This window comes from Nothobranchius furzeri, chromosome 11 (genome assembly GCF_043380555.1).
Source record: "Nothobranchius furzeri strain GRZ-AD chromosome 11, NfurGRZ-RIMD1, whole genome shotgun sequence".
NCBI classification, from domain to species: Eukaryota; Metazoa; Chordata; class Actinopteri; order Cyprinodontiformes; family Nothobranchiidae; genus Nothobranchius; species Nothobranchius furzeri.
The window spans coordinates 57,678,299-57,697,326 of record NC_091751.1 but is presented as its reverse complement, the minus strand read 5'-3'; the positions used below and the strand labels follow the sequence as shown (position 1 = coordinate 57,697,326).

General features: G+C 42.5%; 1 protein-coding gene across 1 annotated transcript in view; it reads right to left on the bottom strand.

The window, feature by feature from the left end:
• LOC107384125 (receptor-type tyrosine-protein phosphatase S) overlaps window positions 1-19,028 on the bottom strand; it is a 99,427-nt gene that overhangs the window by 45,490 nt on the left and 34,909 nt on the right. The window contains exons 4-5 of the mRNA XM_054739092.2: window positions 18,117-18,258; window positions 7,493-7,681 (exon numbers count right to left, since the gene is read on the bottom strand). Coding sequence (XP_054595067.2) covers window positions 7,493-7,681; window positions 18,117-18,258 — 331 coding nt within the window. The remainder of the gene's footprint in view (window positions 1-7,492; window positions 7,682-18,116; window positions 18,259-19,028) is intronic.

Sequence of the window (19,028 nt, the reverse complement as noted above, 5' to 3'; positions counted from 1 at the left end):
ACGTCTTCAGAATCCTCCACAGACAGTTGAGAGAGGCATATCAGGTTCCACTGTTTCCAGGAGTTCATGGTATGTCCAACTGGCTCTGTCCAAGAGGGGCAACCGGGAGCCCCTTCTCCCGTTCTCATCGTTGAAATTTTTTTGTCAATCACGTTGAGAGACCTACTGACCAGATCCATTTTTAATCATTTCCAGTTTCCAGAAACAATGCAGAAAGTGCCGTGCACAGACAGGACAAAGAGCCTTGGGATAAGGAGGGAGGGAGAGGAGAAAAAAGCGTCTGTACTCTCCAAGAGCCGGAAGAAGCTAGGGCGTCGGTGTGGGAAATGAAAGCAAAAAGGTGCAAACAGGGAAAGCAAAAGGACAAGAAGAGGGAGAACAATTTGTTAGCGAGTCTGGAAGCTGCTGACGGACTCAGAATCAGATGTGACTTTAAGTAAACTGAGCTGCTGTGAAATCCTGGATGGTGTATTATGTCTGCTGGTCTGAGAGCTTTAGCTAATCAGATGATAGCAGATACAGTTAACCTGATAGCTTTTCCAGAACATCTAGGTCAAAGAGCTCCTAGACTACAGTGTACACTGTAGTTTACCATTTACCATGTTCACTGTAGTGTACATTTACCATTTTACACCCCCCCCACCCCCACCCCCCTTCCCAAAGTGAGAAATTATCACTGTGGAAGCTGGACATCAGCTAACCAGGATGAATTAGTGCTGATTAGGGGAAAAATGATTTTACTTCTTTCTTAATTTACTGAGATAATTAATGCGTCTGCGTCAGTGCGAAGACACCCAACGCCATTATCCGTCCTTGCGTAGGCCCCCCGGCAGGCACGCAAGTACGTACGGAGTCGAGCGCACTTTTCTTAACATCCATCAAACGAGATGGAGAATGCACACCTGTGATTGGTTGGTCCAGAAACCTGAGATCACTTCTGATCAAAGACCTGTTTAGCGGACGGACATCCCACCAACGCCGCTGTCTCCTTTTATGCTCTCGCTGGTATTTCAGCAAGATAAGCACTTCTTTGTCTAGATCACACAGTTCCAACTTGATCAAACTTCTCTTTCCCGTATTGCTTGCCATTTTTCAGACTGCTGAAGTGATTTCCAAGGAAATAGTATGACGTCACTGTACTGCAACCTATGCTACGCCCTCTGTTGTCCTGGCGGAGAATTGCTTTGCAACACCCCTTTAGCAAACGAGGAAGTATGAGAGAAAAACGCTTCCGTCAATCTGTGTGTCTGTCCCTTGTGGAGCTGACGCAGAAGCATGACTCAGGCTTGGAGGGAGCCGAGAACATCTCGGCTAATAGAAGCTAACCGTTAGCATTAGCAACTCCACCACAAATGTATTGAAAATGAGTGAACTTGGTCTTTTACTGTAAAGAAATCAAAATGACATTCAATGATTGTTGCTTCTTTAAAGATATTTCTTTGTCCCAAGCAAGTTCAGAACAACATGAGGCCATTTTGTTTGCTATAGCAGCTACAGTATTTTTTAGTCCTTAACAAAGACAAATCCATGCAGTAATTAGCCTTTGGGCTCATACTGTACACCATATGTTAGATTGTGGGACTATAAAGGCTGCTAAGTGCTCCAGAAAACTTCAGGCCTCTGTCCCAAATGTCAGGGAGGGACAGACAGACAGATATCTCATCATGGTTCTCCTCATGCACATCTAAACCGACGCAGCAGATGGCATGGAAAAATAGATGGAGGCCTGGTTGAGGTATAAAGATGTCAGAAAATGTTCAGTTCAACACTGCACCATATGTTACTGTCCCCAGGAATGGATGAGGTGTGTGTGTGTGTGTGTGTGTGTGTGTGTGTGTGTGTGTGTGTGTGTGTGTGTGTGTGTGTGTGTGTGTGTGTGTGTGTATCAGATGTGTAAACACTGCATTGATAGCAGTGGGCAGCTACCTGCATGAGGGAAACCCCCTCCTAACATACAGTACAGATGATGGATCCTTGAGTACTGTGGGACAGCTGAGAGTCCTCTTTGTGAGACGTGAGTGCAGCGGCTTGCTGTATCATTTTTCATCTTGACCCACGAGGTACATAAAAGCTTTTCTAAGACCCAACAGTCAAAGAAATGAGACAACAGAGAGAAAACAGTGATTGTGGCTCGGAGCAGAGCCCTGGCTCTGGTCCAGCTGCATCTGGCAGCCGTCTACAGAATCAGACGCATCACTCAGATGGGACCGCCATTAAAATCTTATCCTAAAGAAGTGTTTCATCCATAACACATTTCGGAGCTATTTTCTGCTCGGCTCATGTGTAATTGATTTCCTTAAAGCCATTCCACCGCAGTGTTTGGGTCATTATGCGTCGTTGCTCAGGTTTGGGACGGTTTTGGTGATTTTAAATCCCATTAAAGTCTGTGATGAGTCTCGCAGAGCCATTTGTCTTGCTGCTGTTTCACTGATGTGAAGTATAGCCAGATAGGGAGTACCGGTGAATCACCGTTGTGTCAATGTGACATAAAGGATACTTCAGAGCAGGTCAGGAGAAAATTATTCAGATAAAGTATTACAAAATCTATATTACTGCAGCTGAAAAGGGGTTCTTATTTGGAATAACAACGAATGACATTAAAAAAGGGAAGAATAAGAAAAAAGTGAGAAAACTTGTGTAAAGGAATAATTCGGTTCCACTTGGGTGAAGATCTTTTTGAGACACGGAAAAGAAGAAAAAGAAATGAGGTGGAGGAGTTAAGAAAAATGTTAAAATGTTATTTCCAGAATAAAGATGCAAAGTGATTAAGAGGAAAATTCAGGGGATGTAAACCTGATTGTGCTCCTGACTGTTTTCAGTCTGCTTTATTCTTTATTGTAGTTAAGGGTTATGACTCAAATGTTCCATGATATATTTCATGTTTCTAATGCACTTTAAAGGTGTGGAACACTCATTTAATCAACACAGGTGCAGTGGTCTCCAGTAGGAATGAATGCCTTGTAAGTTGTACTCTGGGGAAGAATAACACCGGTGCACCATTTCTAGGAACTAGACGTGAGCCACATCACAGCTGAGCTTCAGACGCCAGGATTTGGAGCGTTATTTCCTGATATTTAGACATCTCGCCTCTGACTGGATTACAGTAACATGACTCTACCACTGACTTGCAACATTGATGTTTTATCTCCACAAATAGCACAAGCCGGGAGGAGTTCTGTTGTGTGGTGAAGCTGCTCATGCTAACGGTTAGCTTGTACTAGTTGAGACGTTCTCTGCTGTTTTCTGGATGCTAAAGCCGGATTTCTCTCTGCAAGGAAGAGACGTACACACGTTGACAGAGACGTTTTGCTCTCCAACGTGTCCGTCCTCTGGAGAGTGTTGCAAAGCAATCCCCCGTCAGGACAACAGAGGGGGTAGCTCTTTTCTGTTGTATCATGTCACCATTACACTCCTGCATCCGGTCCACAATAGTGTATTTACTATTATGTTTATATATTTCAGAGACTTTATAACACCAACAAATTAGTCCTTGATTCTCCTCCATCTAAACCATGCTCTAAACCCATGTTTCCAGTCATTTCCATCCATGAATAAAACACTTGTTGCATATCTTTGTACTCCTTCATATACGTTCATATTTTCAGATTTTTTCCGTGAGGCGTTCTTCAGTCTGTTCCATGTCTGTGGCGGGGCAATGACGGTGCTGCTGACGAATTTACGGGAAACAGCGTCCTGACCAATCACAAGCTTGAGGTCTTGCGGTATAAATCAGGCTTAAACCAACAACAGCCCACCCCGTTGTGAGTCAAGCTGGGTGAGTCCATAAATGTTAAGTGACAATGTGACGTAGATCTGTCAGGGTTTTAAGTCCTAGAGTTTCACGGTCTATTTTCTATCAGAAGCTAATGTAGGAGATGGGTGTAGGAGACTATTTTCATGTTCAGCCTGCCAGAAAAACTCAAAGTGACCAATTATAATCAGAAATATTATTTAAAAGATGGGTTTTCAGTGTTCCAAACCTTTAAAGCTATAGGAGCAGACATATATATTTAATTTATAACAGTGTATGTTTGGTCTTGCAACAACTCAAAACATTGACATAGGCTTCCAGAACGTAACCAAATTGAATAATTGAGTGTTTTTGTGAATAATACGATCGAACGTAAAAAAAAAAAAAAAAAAAAAAACATACTGAAAACTCAGTTTCAGACCACAGAAATAAAGTTTAGATCTGATCATGAGCTAAAGGCTAATCAGTGTGCATACAGTTACAAAGCAGATGTCCTCAGTTTTAAGGTACAGTCTGAGATGTTTTTCTGGGACTTTTTTTCCAAATTGCTTGAAATGCTCTTCACATGCCACTGGCAACCAATAGGCGAGAGGGAGACAATTGGTTTGTTCTGAGCTGGTTCTGGAAACTTTGACCTTATAGCAGCTCAGCAGAGCAGTGTCACAAGCAGGTGTTGTACTATATTCTGTAGCCAATAGATTGTGTGACTCTTAGGGGCACCCAAGGGGTGTTTTTTTGTTTTGTTTTGTTTTTTTCAAAAATGACTATGGCACTTTAAAGTAATCTGTAAAAACGTGTCACAAACTGACCCAAAAGTGCCAAACAAAGTTAGCTTCATTACCAATATTAGCTGCAAAAAATAAAATGAAAGTAACTTTGGAGTTGTGTTACCCTGGGAGTAATTCACTCCTCTGGAGGTTTCTTCCTGTTAAAAGGGAGTTTTCCTCTCCACTGTCGCTATATGCTTGCTTAGTATGAGGATTGCTGTAAAGTCACTGACTTGTGTCAGTGACTTGATGCAATTTGCTGGGTTCCTTATATAGGAAACATTTTTTCTGATTGGCTTAATGAACTGACCTGAACTGGAATGTTTATTGTGTGAAGTGCCTTGAGACGACTCTTGTCGTGATTTGGCGCTATATAAATAAATTGAATTGAATAGTTGTTAGCATGTCGATCCAGTCCGAACTAATCTCAGTTTCTCTAAAGGGAAGTTTTTCAAAAAGCTATCTGCAGAGATGCCAGTTTTTCCACAGAAACTCTGCATCGTCCCTTTACGGTGAATGCAAATGTTGTAGCTAAGTTAAAAACAACAGAATGAGCAACATCAACATTGCGTTTATAAATTAACCGTTAAATCCAGAATTGCTCCTTTTGGCTATTCGCTGTTGTTTTAGAAGGAAATGGCCGACTACAGGCTTTAGAGTTGGACATGTCTTTGAAACAGATGGGCGTCTTGTTTTTAGGGTGGTTCAGCTGCATCCATGCAGCAGAAACGCTGTTTTTACACCACACTTCCTTCACAGCCACACTTCAGACTGCTCTACTCAAAGGCTATTACACTTGTAGGTATGCTACAATATATATCACAGTAGCAAGCAGCCATTTTTACACATCAGTGGGCTATTGGAGGTAAATTACACTCAGGATTAGGTCTAGGGGCTGAAAACGTGTTTCACCACAGAAACAGGGCTTTAGTGACTGTACACTCATACAGCATCAGTATTCCAGCAACTCTACATTCTAAAGGCCTGCAAGCAGTGGTAAAAGTGTAAAAAATGCTAATTTAAAACTGTAAAGAATTGATTAAATGTGCAATCTGCACTGGACCAGCTGGATAGATTTTAAGAAAGACTAAACTGAATCTGAAATGTAATGTTTATTTCTAACATCTCAGATAAAGAGAAAAAAAGTCTGTTTCAGACAAACCAACTTATAGTTTATTCTGTCCTGTTCCTTATTTAGGAGCCTTCTAGGGCATTTCAACACATTTATTTACCAGAGCCAGACATCTTTACAGTCAGATGTTTTCATGTGTAAGAGTAGAATTAGCTCACATGCATTTATGATGGTTGTTTCTTAGGTCTTACGAACTGTACAAACATGGATGTGTCCAGCATTTTCATTTACAGCCTAAAATAATACCAGAGCACATCATTTTAACAGGGTTTTTAGCAGGAATAAGTTATACTGATGCTCGATCCTAAATGTTATCATAGCTGAGACAAAAGAGCATTTAAGCACTTTAAGAATGTAGGAGAATTTCATTGTCAATTAGTGGCACAATATATTTTTGTAATTAATCACAAACTAGAGGCATCTACAGGCCTTTAGTTTGGAATAAGAGCGATGTAAAAATGTTTTTCATAAGTGTGCCATGGAAATGCATTTTAGGACATCTTGTAAAAGAGCTGATGGATCTGACCTGACCTCTGTCAGTTTTGTGTTCCATCTTTATTTGCATGTATACTCAGTTGTGGTCTCAAAAGGAGCAACGACGTTGCAAATCCAGTGATTTCAGGAATGAAGTCTGTTAGGAATTTTTAAAATTTCCTGCAGAAATGATCACAGGAAGGAAAATTTCTTTAGTATTTTAATGTAGCATAAATTACTACACACATTTAGTGGTTAGAATTGCTTTAAAACAACCTCAATCAACACTAGGATGGGCTGACCTCTGACTAGCCGTTAGCTTATCAGCTCAGGGGGTGTAAACCCTTTTCTTCAAATTAATGTCCATCAAAGAAGCTCTCTACAGCTAGGATAGCAATAATTTATCACTTTTACACAGAGACAGACTTCATGATGGCTGACATATCCCTTCCACCAACACAGCTGCAGGCTCTGCAAATAGTGCTACAGATGTATTAGTTGACAAAGACTACAAGTGATCACTGAAAGATATTGTTGACAGCGTGGAGATATGAGAGCTGGCAGGATGCAGGAGCACTGAGAATATGGATGAAGCTACAGCGAAATGGTTTCGCCTCACCATCACTTTCGCTCCTCCCCGAGGACGGCTGAGTGAAAATGGCTGTGAAAAACATGCCGGCTCACTCCGAGAGACACTGCATCATCCATACACAAGAGCGTAAACAAACCTTCTTAAGCACAAGAAGTCGTTCCTCCGTGTTTATCTGTTGATATTTCCGCCCGTGGTTTCCCCTTCTGAGGCTTCTCTCTCCGTTTCTCATTGTGTGATTAAATAACTCTCAAACTCCAAATTTAAAATGCTCATTTACATAATAACTACATGTGTAGTTCAAATAAAAGTCCCTATATATCTATTTAGAAATATTATGAAACTTGTAGATCTTTAATGTTTGATTCCAGGCTGATTTACATCCTTTTTAATGACATTTGTGGTATTTTTAATCGATAAATAAAACACTTATTGCATTACAGCATTCCAATGAGTGTTTTGATGCATGTGATTCATAATATAGAGATAAATTTGTCTTTAAAATGACATTTTTTCCTAATCTTTTCTCCCAAATGTTAATAAAACTCAATTCTTTTCCCCCTGGCTTAAGGATGGCACAATCATCCTTTTAATGAAATTGGCTTTAAAAAGGTTTTACACCCCCAAAGGATATAGATAAACACAGGGAGCAGCATGTAATCCCTCAATCATAATTAAAACCTGATAATCACCAAATTTAGAGCAACTGGGATTTGTTGTTTTTTTTGGAGTTTTTAGTTTTGTTTATTTATTTTTAAGGATGGACTCGAGGTTGTCACCTGATCGAAGCTGTTTGATGCGACCCTGGCTGAGGCTGGGGTCAACGGGCAGGAAGTCCTTGAACCAGGAGATCTCTGGGTCCGGGGTGCCACTGGCCGCACACAGCATGGTGGCTGTCTTGGTCCGCTCCACCACCTTCAGCTGGGGTCCCATGTCTATACTGGGGAAGCCCAGTGGCAACAGGTCCTCTGGAAACAACAGAAAAATAGATAAATTGATAAACCGAATTGAGGATTTTGGAATAGAAAGACAGGATGGTGAAACTCAGCAGATTTCCCCTAAGATAGGAAACGTGTGAGATACTTCTCCTGTTGTTTGTCAAATGTACCACGATGGGCTGCTGTTTTTCCTAGACTCATGCTACACAGTTCACCCTTTCATCCTGGTCTGTGGTGAAACAGAGCACTTGCTCTCATAGACAGCGATCTGAGAGGCACTGTTCCCTTTCACATCTGCAAAACCCTTGAACGCAGAGACACTAGAGCAGACAGCCGCGCCAGTTCAGCCGTCGTGATCAAAGTCTGGAGCTTAATCCAACAGCCAGCGACTCATTAGGTGATTTAACAGGCGGGGAAAAAGAGAGCTGCTAGGTTTTAATGTGTTTGACAGGCTGTTTCTAGAAGTGTATAAACACACCGCCCAGTCAGCAGGAGTCGCTTCAGCGCTGCTGACACACACACACACACACACACACACACACACACAGGCGCGCGCGTATGGATTCTTTAGGTTACTAACCTAGAAACACAGGTGCTCGGTGACGGCGAGCTTTCATAGGTGTGGCTCTGCGTTGATAACCTGAAACTATGCAGAGAGCCGATCAGAAACAGCAATTAGAATCTGGGATCATGCGGAGGGGCAGGGCACTGGGGGTAATAAGGACTTGTTAGTGGTAATTGTTGAAATGTAGCAACGATTAGAGAGGCCGTTCTGGGATGTGTCTCCATGCATCTGGGTATGTCTGATTATAATGGTGCATGTGTGTGTGTGTGTGTGTGTGTGTGTGTGTGTGTGTGTGTGTGTGTCTTACAGCTATGTCAAATTTCCAGACTTCAGCCATGTTTTTGGAGTAATGCCGTGAGGACACTGATACGTGACAACAAACGAGCACGCTCAGAAAAACAGTTGCTCTCTAGCTCAAACACAGACGAGCACGCTCACACACACTTTCTGTGTTGAATAGGATTACGGATCTCAGTGACAACACACCAGATGGCCAGACACGAATTCATGCTTCCATCAGCCCACCTGTTTTTCTTTTTTTTTTCCTTTTCCCACTCCTTTCCCTTTCAACCAAGCTCTCTCTCTCTCTCTCTCTCTCTCTCTCTCTCTCTCTCTCTCTCTCTCTCTCTCTCTCTCTCTCTCTCTCTCTCTCTCTCTCTCTCTCTCTCTCTCTCTCTCTCTCTCTCTCTCTCTCTCTCTCTCTCTCTCTCTCTCTCTCTCTCTCTCTCTCTCTCTCTCTCTCTCTCTCTCTCTCTCTCTCTCTCTCTCTCTCTCTCTCTCTCTCTCAGAAGCAAACACCTCCTCCATACCTGGAGGTGATGGATAATTCTATGACAGCCATGATTGGCTTGATTACTAGGATTAAGGTTTGATTGGCTCAAATATTCAGACGAAACCCGTTTGAGTCGTAAACGCCAAGCCCCACAGGGAGTCTGAGGTGACCACGTCAGCTTCCTGTGTGCTTTTCCTCCTCTGGGTTCCCCGCTGCCTAACCACACGACAGACACACACCATCTGTTCACACGCACAATCTCTCTGTGATGGGGTCGAGAGGCGTCGGAGGTACCTCATCAGAAAGACACTGCTGCTGATGCTGAAAAGGAAATGCCGCAAAATCTATCAACAAGAGAAAAACTGGGAGGAAAATCTAAATGATGTCTAGTGTAGCGATCAACCCGCATAAAACCCCTTCTGTCATCAGAAAACAGGGACAATCAAACACTCCTCACCCTCCCCGACTGATCAATGCTAATGATGCACCTGAACGGAAGGAAGTGACACGGCCATTGACGAGACACGGAGGGAGAAAAGGGAAGGAGAGGAGGGCGATCGATGGACAGGTCAGAAGGCTGGGTCCCCAGAGGTGAGGAATATGCTGGACCTACATCTGCTCCTCTTTGGCCTCCTCCGGATCCCCTCCGCCCGATCCCACCCCTGTCCTGCGAGAGTTCAGATGGTCTTTTTATCACTCTGCTGGCCACTACTACATGAACTCCCTGTCTGTTAATTAGTGCGCACCACTGCACTGGGTCTAGGCCATGAAAATATGTGTGTGTTTGTGTGTGTGTGTGCATGCGTGCCTGTAGGGAGTCTGGCTTTGTACTCCAAACAGGTCTCTATTAATGCTGCAGATGATGGCAGCGTGGGTGGACCTCAGACTGATTAATTACTCAGAAGTTGGGGAAACGGAGAGCTACGTGCAAATCAAGAGAAGCAAAATGAAACCATGCTGCGGTAAATTAGTCTGGAAAGGAAAAAGAAAAATACAAATTTGCCAACAATCATCTTTAGACCCCAGATTGCAAAAACAAACAAACAAACAAAAACACCTAAATATTATTTTGGCAGCAGAATAAAACACAAGCAGCTGAAATAAAAAAATATTTCTACCAACATGTCAGTGTGCTGTCTGGAATCACACACCGTGAAGGCTTCATAACAGATTGTGACTCACTGCTGGAGGAGCTGGAACTAATAGTTGTGTTGATTTTGTTCATTAATCCAGCTCAGAAATGGTTCTTTAAAAAAATATAATAATGATATTCAAAAACACAGATTTAACACATCATGTTTTACACTGTATAACATTTAATTTGATTTAAATCTTTATTTTGAGCTAGAAGTGAGGTACTTCATATAACATTTCATTTATAATACTTTAAGATACACAAACTATTCTTGTAAAATTAGTAAAGTCTGCAGAGCAGCATTGTTTAAACCAGTCAATGTTACAGTCAAGTAAATTTAAACAAATCTGTGCAATCAACCTCACAATTTAACGCACACAAACATCTTTGTGTTGGTGTTTTAGTAAGTAAAGATGGCAGAATGATGACCAAACACACTGGCTGTGAAAGATTTGTCAAAATCATCTTTTTGTTAATTTATCTAAGATGATCCCTCTCAACCAATGGCAAACACAGTACTGGTCACCATCTGGAAATATTTTTTTCCAAATGGTTCTTTATCAAGCATGGTCACTCTTGGAATAAAGAAATAAATATCATCAATCTAAAAAATGAAGTTCCAGAGTCTGGGAGCCACAGCGGCAAATGATCTGTCACTTTTGGTCTTTAGCCTGGTGCGCTGCACAACCAGTAGACTTTGGTCACTGGACCTCAGGGATCTGCTGGGGTGTGGAAGATCACCAGTGTATGATGGTGCTTGTCAATGTAAGGCCCTAAACCATAACCAGGATTTTAACAACTTTCTTAGCAATGTTCCTGAGATTGTAGAAAGAAGAGCGAACAAGAGAACTGACATCAAAACCCTGAATCCAGGGTGAGAGCTGGGTCAAAGGTCACACCAAGATTCCTGACAGAGGGTTTAGTGTGAGAAGCAAGTTGACCAAGAGAGTCTCTGACTTTGGGAACCAGCTTGTCTGAGGCAGATATGAGGATCTCAGTCTTATCTTCATTCAGCTGTAGAAAGCTCCCAGCCATCCAGGTTTAATAGAGTCTAAGCAGGTGTGTAACAGCTCCAGCTTAGACATCTCCTGGAGCTTAAAGGAGATGTACTGTACAGTTGGATGTCATCTGCATAAAGATGGTAGGAAATTCCTTGAAAAGAGCTGAAGAGGAAGCAGATAGAGGAGGAAAAGTATGCTGCGGTATGGGGGCCAAAATCAAGACTACTGCCCAGAAGCAGGAGGCCATATAAATTCTGAAGCAAACTACCGATCTGATTAATGATAAGTTGGCGCCAGTAACTGAGAGGCTGGCACTGCTTACTGAGAAATAGCACCTTTACCGGCATTACTACTAGATACGCTAGGGACTAGCTGCCCTCGGCTGGTCATTGACTGGATCACACACTCCCTCTGCTGTCTATTAGCATCGGAGAGGCTAGCCATTAGCATGCCTAGGCTGGCCACTACCTGGATTTCCTACCCCCTCGACGGACCTTTAGCATGGTTAGGCTGGCGTTAGCATCGGAGAGGCTAGCCATTATCATGTCTCGTAGAGTCACTTTATTAGATGAGGGTTTATTTTTTTGTACATATTATATAGTTTTAATAAAGATAACATCACAGTTTTAATAATTATCAACCTGTAATTCAATACAAAGGATTTAAAATCCAAAGATGAAAGTACAAACAAGTTAGCTCTGGCTTTTTCTCTGATATGATATGTGCAAGAAAACCAAACTACCGTAAATCCTCTAATATTGGCCTGTATTCGATTAACGGCCGGGTATCACTTTTTGGCCGGTGTCGGAGTCGGCGGAGGTGAATAATGGCCGTTTTTTTGTATTGTGGCAGGATGGAATGTGGTAACAGGCAAGTACCACAGGGGGGCGGTTGTGTCATCCGTCTCACTTTTGATTTGCCAGTGATAGACCGCGAGGGTAACTTTAACCATGGCAGGTGCGGAGCCGAAGAGGAGGCGAAAATTTGATATCAAGTTCAGAGAGAACGTGCTGATATATGCTGCAGAACGCTCAGGGGAGCAAGCTGCTAAACGTTTTAACATCGACCCATCAAACTGGATGAGGATGAAACTGAATTGGATTACCGGTATTTTATTTTTCTTACTTTAAACTGGACAAAGATTGAATTGAATTTGAGGGTTTTTATTTTATTTTTTACTACAACCCAAACGAGACGAAATGATTCAACTTTGAAACGGTAAGGTGGCATTTGCCTTTTCTAATGCCAGTATTTAATAACGTTTAAAATGCAGTACAGGTATGTTTGCTATTGTTTTGTTACAATACAGTATTTCCCTACTGTAATTTAGCCTTGTTGTTAATGTTTTATATGCAAACCATACCACGTTATGGTAACTGTACATTTTCAATGAATGAACCTAGTATTTTATAGGTTCAAATAGACACACCCCATTTTTATTCATTCTACTGGTAGTTCATTTTGCTCAAATAGAAATTGAGGCCTGCCTCTAATTCTGGCGCTCCTTCCAATAAAGGCCTGGAGCTTGATGACCTTGAGTAAAATACAGGCCCGGGCCTGTATTAGAGGATTTACGGTATTTAAAAAGAAAACGGCATCAACCTGTAATTAAGAGCAGAATAGAGTTAACGCAGCACCTAATAAATGCTAACAGGCTGTCAGCTTTACAATATGCTTAAAGTTAATGTGTATAACAACACGTTCTGTCAAAGGAACAACTGTGATTGCAGGTCTCATAGTATGTCATACGTTTAATAAAAGTAAAAAAAAAATTACTGCATTTAACAGAGTAAGTGACTCTCCGAGACATGCTAATGGCTAGCCTCTCCAATGCTAACACCAGCCCGTCCAGGCTAACGCTAGCCTATCCGATGCTAATAGACAGCAGAGGGAGTGTGTGAACCAGTCAATGACAAGCCGAGGGCAGCTAGTCTGTAGAGTAACTAGTAGTAACGCCGGTAAAGGTGCTATTTCTCAGTAAGCAGCACCAGCCTCTCAGTTACCGACGCCTGCTTATCATTAATCAGATCGGTGGTATGCTTCGGAATTGATATAGCCTCCTGCTGCTGGGCAGTAGTCTTAATTTTGGCCCCCATACCGCGCCATAGAAGTAGAGGCCCCAGCAAAGAACCTTTTGGGACACCGTGGGCGAGGGAGGTGGAGGAGAAATGAAACTTAGAGATGACCACAGAAAAGGAATGCTCAGAAACATAACTGGAGAACAACTCTAAAGCAGTTCCAGATAGACAGACAGACAGACAGACAGATACATAATATTTGCAATTTTTTGTTTTTCTTATTTGTTAAGTTCAGTGAACACTTTCATGAAATATGCAGAATACAATGGGCTCTATGGCTGACCTGCTAGTGAAAGGGTTAACTTGTAAACTCTGGATGGTTTAAGTATTACATAATCTGAAAACTTAAGCTAGAAACTAGTTAGTGATTCGCTGATATGAAAATTTTAGGCCGATGCCAATATTAAGATCACTATCATGGTCGATAACCGATATTTGCCGGTACCAATATACTGACATTAATGCTTCTAAAATCTGCAGATTTTGTATGGAATGAAAATGTTTAAAGCTGAATTTATGTTATTATGTACACACAACACACACATTTACGGTTCTGAGATTATTTAATTCACTGTTCACGTGACTAAACAATTACACATCACCCCCCTCACCCTCTGAAACAGGCAAACAAATGGAGACGAGATGGAAAAAATATCGGTTGTTAATATCGGCCCAGTTTAATTTATCAAACCGATATCGATATGTTAAAAAATGACTAACATCGGCCAATACTGATATTGATGTAGATATATTGTCCATCCCTACTAGAGACATTTTGTGCTTTCAAGACAAGTTTACCAGTGATACAAGTACAACTACATCTACAGGGATGGAAAACTCCAGCTTGATGAACAAGCTGCAGCATCCTCATCATATAAATGTTGTGTGCTTCCAAACTCAGTGAATGTCCGTGTTAAACAACCAGGCTTTCTGTGCTAACTAAGAGAATTGTGTGTTTTTTTTTGTCATAATCAAGATGAAATGCTTTTGAGGCAATCAGACCAACAGATGACCACATTGCTGCAGACTCGGTCCTCTTGGTGCAGATAAACCAGCAGGCAGCTTGCTGTTCTGAACTCTTCAGCACAGTTCACTGGAGATGAGAATAGGGAGCTACAGGTATTCCGCCGGGTTCCTGGATGAGTCAGCGACCGCTTGAAATAGACACTGCGGGCATGGCCTTGATCACACTTTTCACCAAATGAATCATTTATCAAATGCAAACACTGCTGCACAAAAGTCAAGCTGATTTTCTGTCTCCTGGTTAAATTGATAAGATGGCCCGTAGAATTAAAAAAGGCACCGTGTGTATGTACAACAAACACTGTGTGTGTCAACAGTGTGTCAGGGAACATTGGCAAAGAGCCGGACAGCATTGTTCCCTGGAGCTTTGTGTTTGTGTCTGTTTGTGTGCGTCAAGAGGTTGAGAGTGAACATTTTTGGCCTGGTTATGTTTGCAGAAGGGCAATCAGGCCTGGTGCCCAAAACCAGTCAGCTGAGCCAACCAGATCTGGGCAAATTTGCAATATGTGTGTCCGCCGCAGTCGCACACACATACGGCTGAAGGATACACACCCATGTGAGCCAAACACATAATGCATAGAGTACAAACAAACAAACATTTATCCAGGTTTCATAGCTCTGTGTGCTTTTGTACCTCACTCACCCGCATGTACACACACGTATGCATGCATGCATACACACACACACACACACACACACACACACACACACACACACACACACACACACACACACACACACTTTGACCTGTTAGAAAACAGGTTGCCTTTTCACATTTCAGGTTATTTCAGAGGGAAATCGCAACGTGTATAAAAGCTGATCTCAGGCAGTCCGATTCAGGATTAATCTGCCAGCACTCAGCAGTCTTCAGAGACTCTAATGCATTGACTCCCATAGGCTGCAGAAGGTTCTGTAGGGAAGCACTTTAAATGCTAATAAACCTTTATGATAATAGATCACCAATACAATGCAAATCCAGACCTCTTGGATCAATCATACACCCCCAAAAAAGCAGACGCGTCCTCGCCCATTCAGAGCGCTGCTGCAGCATAAGGGACAAACACGGTGAGCCCACGTGTACAAAACACAGGAAGAGAAAGTAAAAGAGAGAAGAATTGGGAAAAGAACAGAGGGAGGACATGGAAAGTGAAGAAGAGGGCGAGTGATGAAAGAGACAGTTCTCCTCTCAACTCAAGGAGCATAATCCTCATGCAGGCTGAGCTGATACTCTCTGTTGTTTTCATACTGAAATACGCTTGAGCCGCCGGCCTGCCAATGCAGCTGACGCCTGGGGGGAAATCACTCTGTTGTTCATATGAAGGGAGGTAGCAGAACATCTCTCCGCCCCCTTTTTTCTCCCCCATTCCTTACCTCCCATTCCCCCCCCAAATGGGACGCTGGGAGATGAGTATAATCAGGATTACTCTGCACGAACTGGGCGTGCACACGCATTTGCACAAACAGGAAGAAATTAGCGTGCACAAATTCACATGCAGCCGTGAAGGTTGTGCACATGTGCATGTGCGTGTGCAGCGCTGCACACATGAGAATCAGCCGCCCACCGGAGGTTCTCAAACATGGAGAACTGCAGATATTTCTATCCCCTAAAAGCAAAACAACACAACTGCAGTGTCCATAAGAGTGGTGGAGGGAGGGTGGATTGAAATATGCAACAGGAGGAGTGAAGTCTGAGCAGACAGCGCGGGTCGAGAGAAGATGAACGATGAATAAAACAAAAGAGAAGAAATTAGAAACGGATACTGCTGTGGGTAAAAGTACAGGAAGATGGAGCGGGAAGGAAAAAAAACCTAAAAGGAAGGAAGAAGCTAATGGGATGGGTGATGATGGTGGATACGGCACAAAAAGAAAGATCTCCCCGACCAGAACCTATGGTCCATCCATTAGGCAGCCTACAGAGCAGCAGCTAACATCCTGTGGCCAGCCACAAGTCGTCATACAGCACAGCTTTGATAATTAGTCTCAGTCAACTCAGAAAAACGACAAGATGAAACACATCTGAGGATGAAAAGATGGGAGTGGAAGGAGTTGTGAACGGTAATGGGAAAAATCTTCCTCCTAACCCACTGAGCCTTTTCCCCAATGAACCACTTTTTCAAAAACTGACCCAAGCAGAATTTCTGCACACTTAAACTCCTAAAAGCATTTGTTATGACCTGTTCAGGAGTCTGTTGCAGCCATTAAATAACCAGACAGAAACCCGCTAATAGTATGCTCTACGCTTCAGGAGGTAAATCCTCCTCTTTCTGCATCTTTGCATCTGTTTTAATGGTTTAAGAATCTGTTTTTATTGTGTGTCTAATTGATTTATTACTTTTCGTTCTCTTTTATGTGGTTTTCTGCCTTTTTTGTAGCATTTTTTATGGTAATTTAAATTCTGACCTGTGCATCCTCTCTGGAACTTCAAATCCTCACTAATTATGTATTTTTTTCTATTAAAACGTTTTTTAAATATTAATCTCATCATATAACCTGTGCTTAGAAAGACATTTAAAGGCTTTAATGGCCTTAGATCACAAATACAACATGGGAGCAACTATGTAAAAAATATCTTCAGAAGCACTTTTTAACTAAAATAAAAGCTATAAATTAAACACAGTTTTTGTGTATTTTAAACTTGAGATTACATTAAAGAAGGGAAAAGAATTTGGAACAACTTTCATTTCAACCTTAAAATGACCAAATGCACAACTGACCGAGAAGCTTAGTCGTAATAATAGATGGAACATTTCTTTTGTATTAACAAACCTGAACAAATTACAAAATAAGCCTTGCTGTTGTCTCTGCAGCAGGAATGATGTGTGTCTGCATGCCTGTGGCAGGTTGTTGTTATCCATCTCCATTTTGCTTCACTTACGGATGCTCTGTTATTTACAGTCGAAGACAGAATGAGAGGATCCTTGGAAACTGAGCTTAGAGAAAGAAAGTGAGACTTATACAGCATAATCGTAGAGAAACCACCACACACACACACACACACACACACACACACACACACACACACACACACACACACACACACACACACACACACACACACACACACACACACACACACACACACACACAGAGCCTTGAGGTGCCGTTTCTGTGGTAATGTGCTTTAGATTGGAGCTGTGTGTGCAGAGATGATGGACTGGGTAACAGATGGACAGGAGTCTATTCCCTGGGCTACCAGCCTTCTGCTTACTACACAGCCCCGCCAACTCTACAATCCTCATCCATCTTCTGTGCTCATACCCCCCACAAACTCCTCAGACGTCCCATTTCATCTCTATTGTTTCTCACGATCACGTTGTGCTGCTCAACTTGCTCAAACCTCCCTACTCTCCATCATGCTCCCTCACCTCTCCTCGACCTCCTCCCTCTCCTCCACAATCACTCTTGGCAACAAAGGCTTGTTGGCCGAACCAAAGCCTAATCCCACGAATCTCCTTGTTTAAGCGTCAGCCTGAGCAGCCACCCTCTGTTTCCTCTTCCAGTCCAGCTGTGCCGGGCCGACGGCCAACACTCAGATCCCAGGCAAACAGCCACACGCTGCAACTTAAGCTCGTAACTTGCTGGAGCGAGGCATTAGATAGGTTTTCCTCCAAGGAGACAGTCAACATTGGATTAACGCCCTCTCTCTGGCCAGGAAGCAGAATGACTGCAGCAAGCAGCAATGCTAAAATGCCCCTGAGCTAACATGCTGGCCGGCCCTTTCTGTGGCCAGATCATGCTTGGGCGCACTCTAAAGGACTATAAAAGGAACAGCTCGCTGCAGCCTGATGTAGAGGCAGGGTGTTGTCACATCTACAACTAACAGGCCAATGAGGCTGAAAGTTACAGCTGAAACTGTATAAATACATGAATATTTATGTTTACAGTCCTCACCTCTGATAATATCCAGCTTTGCAGTGACAGCGACCTGTCCTTCACTGTTCCGGGCCACACACTCGTAGAAGTTCTCATCTCGGGGCGCTCTGAGTGGCTGGATCCTCAGCACGGCTCCGGCTCCTTCATCAAACTCTATAGTCTGATCAGCCAAACAAACACAATATTAGTCACAACATCACCAAACCAGAAAACTGTAAAAATCTTAAAGGTGCAATATGTAAGACTGAAATAATAATGGCATCCTGTGGTCACATTTGGGTACTGCAGCTCCTTTTCTAAACACACGTGTGAATCTCTCAATCCTGTTTTGCGAGTTTCACGGCTGTTGCCAGTTATGAATCAGTGCCAGAAGTAAAGAAGTAAAGACGATTCAAACACAGTAAGTTGATATGGAGATAAATACATTTCACTGTAATATTGAGCTGCTGGTAATTTAAAAAGTAGTTTGAGATTTTTTAGGGCTGACTACTTGCTTCCAATTCACCGCAATGTTAGCTCAACGTTAGCCTCTAGCCTTCTTATCCTGATATTTGAGTAAAACAAAACAATTTCATGGTTTCATATGGGTACAAGAAATAACTTCTGGGTCGCTCCTGTTTACTGGCTGCTGCGTTTTGCCTGCCGATGTTCAATTACAAATGCTAGCGCTGCAGCATTTGCTGGCACTGACTTGGCAACCCACTGGACTCACAGATTATAAACAAAGACTACGTCCATCTTTAGCTTGAAATGAGAAAAATCGACAGCCTCCCAGCTAGCTGAGAAGTTAATCTGTATCCATGTAACCTTACTTCCAACATGACTGAGACATTAGACCCGGGGTATTCAATTCCAGTCCTGGAGGGCTGGTATCCGGCACGTTTTAGTGGTTTCTCTGCTCCAACTTGATTTAGTGGTTGAATCATCAGT